Genomic DNA, 6,310 nt, shown 5'->3' with positions numbered 1-6,310 from the left:
ATTGCTTGCTACGTTGCCAAGGAACACGCCTTCATAACTTGGCGTTGGCAACGTGCATCTCATTTTCCTGGGCCAAGTTTGCTTGTGTGGCGTTGCCTAGGGACACGCCTATGGTTCCTGGCGTTGGCAACGCCAGCTTCTTCCCCTCTTGGGCCAAGCTCACTCATGTGCGTTGCCTTGAGACACGCCAATAGTTCTTGGCGTTGGCAACGCCCTCGAAACTCCTTCATGGCCCAAGTTCCTTGCTTGTGTGCGTTGTCCATAATATCTCACTCCTTTCTCCAAGTTAGCAATGCCAACTTCTCTTCCAAGGCTGCCTGGCGTTGCCTTCAACAACGCACCTATTCCTCAAGTTGGCAACGCCAACTTTGCTTCCAAGGCTGCCTGGCGTTGTTCTCAACAACGCACCACATTCCTAAGTTGGCAACGCCAACTTCTTGCCCAGCTTGCATTATTCTTGCTTCCATGCTTCCTTGTTTCATCACCTATCATCAACAAAGGAAATGGCTTCAAAGTCTTACCAATTCATGCAATAAATTTCATGAGATTCATTCATACTCATTCATGTATGTATTCCTTAAATCAATTTGCATGAATTTGGCTAGAATCAACATGTTCCTTGGTGTTCTCATGCATGAAGATAAAACTCATAAAAGGACTTGTTTATTTAGAGAAAATGAGTGAGATTAAGCTAAAACCAACTAAACTAACTAGCTAATATAACAAATATGCAATTGCATCAATCATACGGGGTGACAATGTTCAGCAGTACTAGAGTCCGCTCCCAAGAGGTTCGTCCGAGCCTCCGGAGTACAAGCCACAGTCAGCAGATATGCCGTCTCAGGTTTCTGACTCCCAGCTGCCGGTCGACCTTAATCAGCCCGCAGGCAGCCCATATGACACTTGGTTTGGCATGGAGGGACGCCGCCATTTACATTTGGAGTGGGTCTACAGGATGCTCCACCTGGAGATCAGCGAGCGACCAGAGTTAGGCATCCGACTCGATGTGGCACAAGCTCGCAGCTACTTGGTCCATTTGGGGACGACCGTGATGATGATGGTGACAAGCAATAGCGCCCCTTGTGTAAGTTCCGACTGTTATATTTGTATGAATTATGACTTATTTATTTCTTGTTAGTGTTAATGACTTGTGACTATTATATTTGTATGACTTATGTAGTAATTTATTTTGTGGTAGTGTTAATGCCTGGTGGCTGTTATGTTTTCTATAGCTTCATATATTTGTACGACTTATTGCTTATGACGAGTATATTTGTATGACTTCGTACATTTTGCATCATGGGTTGTTATTATTATACTGGTATTCATGAATTTGTTCTAAAGTTCCACTCTCTTCATAATCCGCTACAAGGTCTCGCGTAATACACTTTAAGCCCATTTGTTCATAAACCGCTACAAGGTATAGCGGTTTATGTGTTTGCAGCTTCTGAACGTAATATGCGACAGGATCTAGCGGATTATATGTATTTAGATTCCGTGTTAGGGTGTCGTGGATCACATATAATTAGGTTTATTGCATTTGCGTCTAGTTTTTCAAAATGTTGTATTTGCGTAACACTTTCTCCCATTTATTTTATTTATGTAAATTGCTCATAAAATTAATTGAATTTTATCTAATTAATTATTAATTGATTAATTTAGTATTTAAAAGATTTTATCATTAACAAAAAATATTTTTGAAAAATATATTATTGTCAAAACTGTATTTGAATAATTTAAAAATGCAAAAAAATAATAAATATTATATTTTTTGTAAATACAAATTTTTTTATATTTAACAAATGACTTACTTATTTGATCTAAATTTTTGAAACAATATTTAAATAAATATTTAAAAAATGCATAAAAATATTTAAAATAAAATTTAATCTCTAAATTTTTTTATTTTTTAAAAAATATAATCATTCACATAATTTTTTTTAATTTATTTGACAAAAAATTACTAAATTTTAAAGATAAAAATATCTTATTTTTTAAATAATAATTATAAAAATTTATATCAAAATTTAATAATATTTAAAATTATTTTTTAAAATATATATTTAATATTTAATTTTTTTGTCGTATTTCTTAAATATTATTTTAGCAGTTTACTTTTAATTTAATTTATTATTTTTGTTTTCAGAATGGGAATTGAATTCCAGGGTTTTCAAACACACTGGTTTGGGTTTGTTGTTCTGTTACACCATATAAAAGAAAGTTGAACAACACAGATGCATCGGGGAGATTTATATACCGGCCGCAAATTATAGTGGGTAAATTAAATCAGAAGAGCAATGAGCAGAATAAAAGTATCAAAATCACCATCTTCACCAGAAAAAATCGAAGAGAACGAGGATTTGTTGACTGAAATCCTCCTGCACCTTGGCGCCAAAACGTTAATCAGATTCAAATGCGTCTCCAAACGATGGTCCACAATCATCTCCTCCCCTTATTTCTGCCATCGCCATGTCTTCCGCCACGCCAACATCACCAAGGTCTCTAGCATTTTCTTGGAATCCGGAGAAGACGATGATAACAAAAACCGTTACTTCAATAACCATAACGATATCAAGCCGTTATCCTTAGAGAACGGAAGTCACGGCTCATCATCTCCCTTCGACTCCATCGAAATCCACCCGAAGGACCTTGCCTACATTGTGCAATCATGCAATGGCCTCTTGCTTTGCAGAATATTACACCACCACAAAAATCGAGCATTCTTACCAATAGAATCGTTCTTTGTCTGTAACCCGACCACTGAATGCTTCAACTTCCTCCCCGACCCCTACAAGGCTCTTGACGCCGATAGCCACGAATCATCGCCATGGTTGTATATGAACTTCGCTTTTGATCCCTCAACTTCGTCGTCTGACTACGTTGCTATCTGCGTATGGAAATTTAAAGCAGTTAAAAATTCAAGCCGCTCGCGCTTTGAAACAATGGTATACTCTTCGACTGATGAAGCCGAGCCTGGTTCTTGGAGGCCGTGTGGGTCCCCTCTCATGGCTCCAGCCAAGTTCGAACTTCATAACGGAGTTTACTTCAACGGTTCAGTGCACTGGATTGGCTTCGTTGATCCGGATTCGTATGCGAAGATGTCTGTGAGTTTGCGTTTTGACTTTAAAGAACTGCGGTTGAGGGATGACAACATGCCTCCCTTGCCGGATCTTGATTACTTTTACATTCCTGCAGCTGCATGTGGCCACTTGAATTTGGTTGGATTTAGTTCTCCTGAGAGAAGCAACATGATAAGAGTGTATAAGATGGCTATGGACTATTCTAAGTGGGTTCTTCTGCACACACTTGATCTTTCTCCAATGTATTGGCCGAATGATTTCATTGCCAGCGTCAAAGTGCTTCACCTTATTCAAGATAGTGAAGATGATTGCAGCGGCATGTCTTTGGTGTTGGTTGTAAACTATAATGTTGTTGTTTTCCGGTTAAAAGACTACACCTTTAAACGGATTTATTCTCGCTACGTGCCCTGGAACGAAACAGCTGAAAGTCCTCCTATATCATTTGAGCATATTGAGAGCTTGGTACAACTTTAGATTTTAAGTTCAAAGTACTAACTAGTGATAGGATTATTACTTATTTTAGGGATTACAAGACATGTAAATTTTCATTATAATAATTACATTATTGTTATTATTATTGCTACCTAATTTTGGATTTGATGGCATGCAAGATTGAAGAAGGCACCTCTCTTGTGCCTAAGTTGAGCATAGGTTCCTTGCTCAAGAACCTTACCCTCTGAGACATATGCAATCGAGTCAAGTTCTTTGATGGTGTTGAGCCTATGTGCTACAACAATGGTGGTTCTTCCCACCATGATCCTGTCTAATGCTTCTTGCACAACTTGTTCTGATTGAACATCAAGTGCACTTGTTGCTTCGTCAAGCAGCAATATTGTTGGGTTCCTTATTATGGCCCTTGCTATTGCTATTCTCTGCTTTTGCCCTCCAGATAGTTGCACTCCCCTTTCTCCACATTCTGTTTCATATCCATCTTTCAATGATCTGCATTGCAAATAGAATGCAATTCTACTATAAGTACTTGTTTAACTTGGTATAGCTAACATTAATTATAAGCTTATAAGTAAAATGAGAACTTACGATATGAACTCATGAGCATTTGCGGCTTTTGCAGCCTCAACAACTTCATTCTCAGTTGCATCTTGCTTCCCAAACAAGATGTTATCCCTTACAGTGCCAGAATATATGACAGGTTCTTGGCTAACAAGTGCAGTGTGCTGCCTATACCATTGAATATCTAGTTCCCTTATGTCCACATTGTCCATTTTCACAAACCCTCTCTCAACATCATAGAATCTTTGGATCAATGCAATCACTGTTGATTTTCCACAACCACTCTTCCCAACTAACCCAATACTCTTCCCTGCCTTCACCTCCAAGCAAAACTTGCGCAATATCGGTGTCCCTGCCCTACTTGGGTAGGCGAAATCAACGTTCTTTAGTTCTATCTTCCCACTCATATTTTCCAACTTTCTTCCATTGTTGCAATCACCAGCCTATTCAAAATAATAAAACCAAAGTTAGTTGATAACTAGAGTTAAGAATTTAGACTCAGTAACATGCACTGCTGCATATACCTTGGGAATAAGTGATTTCCTGTCAAGAATCTCAAAAACAGATTTGACAGCAGTTGAGGACTTTGCAAGATCAGAAGTCATGCTTCCAGCTTCAGCAATGACCTTCCCAGTGCTAACCAAAACAAAGAATGTCTTAAACACATCCCCTGCAGAAATATCCTTCTTCTCCACCAATGTCCCTCCATACCAGAAATCCAAAGCCCATGTCATGAATGTTAGGCATTGAGCAGACCCCATTCCAATCCCGGCCAGCCACGACTTCTTCCTCGCCTCCTTCCTTGGCGCCTCCTGCGCTTCATCGAATAATGTCAAAACCTTTTGTATGCTTCCAAATGAAGTCACAATTCTGTGGTTGTACACTGCTTCAACTGCAATCTGTGTGCTATGATTCTGTGCCTTGATGAATTTTGATGAGAGTGTAGAGAGAAGAACTTTTCTTGTGTAGAAGCAGAGGATTGTGAGTGGGTGCACTGCTATCATCCCAAGAGCGAGCTTCCACGCCACGGCGAGTCCTATGATCATTGCAATGCTGACAGCAGAAGCTGTTTGAACCAGCAATGAAACGCGATCCGCGACAAGGGACTTAACCATGGAAGCCTCATTGCTTAGCCTTGAGCACAATGCTCCACTGGAGTTATTTTCTTCATCAAACCAAGCCGTTTCGAATGTTAAGATATTCTCAAGCATTCTCTGCCGTATCCTTTTAGTTAATTTTGCTCCCATGTATGCGAAATTGTAGTGCTGCAAGAGGTTGAGTGTGATGGAAGCAAGAGAAAGAGAAGTGAAAATCAAAGAGTAAGTCCTGATTCTGTGAATCATTTCACTATGGCTTTCGGCGAAAAATGCAGAAATCATGCCACCAATTGTTAAGGCATATATGGGCTGCACTGAGCCGAAAGCTATTGCGGAAAAAGTACCAATTAAACATTGTTTCCATTCAGGTGCATTCAGAGATAGAAGCCTTGGAAAAGAAGGTGAAGGATGAGAAACAAGAGATGATTCTGGGGTTATGGTGTTATCATCAATAGGGATTGGTGATTTTTGGAAAATTGCAGGGCTTGTTGATCTTGCTGTGCTGGTTCTACCAGCACTGCTTCTTGCTGCAGAAGAAACAGCATTGGATATTTCTTGTTGATCATCAAAGCTGAGTTGTGTTTGGAGTTTTGCTAGCTTTGCATAGTGGCCGTTTGGATGGGTTATGAGCTCGTTGTGCGTGCCGATTTCGATGATGGAACCGGCGTTGACAACGGCTATGACATCTGCATTTCGGACAGTTGATAGCTTGTGTGCAACAACCTGATCAAAGTGAAGTTGTTGTCAACCAAAGATGTTAGTCACTTAACATTTCTCTGTTATCAAACAAGGCTAAGATATCAAACATTAAAAGCATGTATAATGTCTGATGCCTTATGTTATGCCACCTAACAAAATTGATGTGTGAACTAATCAACTGGTTTCAAGCATAATTTTGATGAGTGTTAATAATTGTGTCTTTTGACTAAGTATTAAATGGATTATTGAACTTACCAATGTAGTCCTGCCCAATGAGGCATGATCAAGGGCATTTTGGACAAGTAATTCAGATTCAGAGTCAAGAGCACTGGTTGCTTCATCAAGAAGAAGAATCACCGGATTCTTTATGATGGCTCTTGCAATTGCTATTCGCTGCTTTTGTCCTCCTGAAAGAAGTGCTCC

At 39.3% G+C, this 6,310-nt stretch overlaps 2 protein-coding genes across 2 annotated transcripts; one reads left to right on the top strand and one right to left on the bottom strand.

The window, feature by feature from the left end:
- The first annotated feature begins 2,284 nt into the window (after positions 1-2,284).
- Positions 2,285-3,554, top strand: LOC107472542 (F-box protein At5g07610-like). The gene has a single exon (XM_016092059.3). The coding sequence runs from the start codon at positions 2,298-2,300 to the stop codon at positions 3,552-3,554; it is 1,257 nt and encodes a 418-aa protein (XP_015947545.1). The 5' UTR covers positions 2,285-2,297.
- A 52-nt stretch (positions 3,555-3,606) lies between these two features.
- LOC107472541 (putative ABC transporter B family member 8) lies at positions 3,607-6,307 on the bottom strand (the record flags this gene model as incomplete). The annotated part of the gene is made up of 4 exons (XM_016092058.3): positions 3,607-4,022; positions 4,119-4,534; positions 4,616-5,911; positions 6,143-6,307. Coding segments are annotated over 4 exons (2,235 nt in total), but the record flags the coding sequence as incomplete, so codon positions are not given.
- Positions 6,308-6,310: the final 3 nt, after the last annotated feature.

Source organism: Arachis duranensis, unplaced genomic scaffold (assembly GCF_000817695.3).
Source record: "Arachis duranensis cultivar V14167 unplaced genomic scaffold, aradu.V14167.gnm2.J7QH unplaced_Scaffold_150064, whole genome shotgun sequence".
Classification (NCBI taxonomy): Eukaryota; Viridiplantae; Streptophyta; class Magnoliopsida; order Fabales; family Fabaceae; genus Arachis; species Arachis duranensis.
This window is presented reverse-complemented; position numbering and strand designations above follow the sequence as displayed.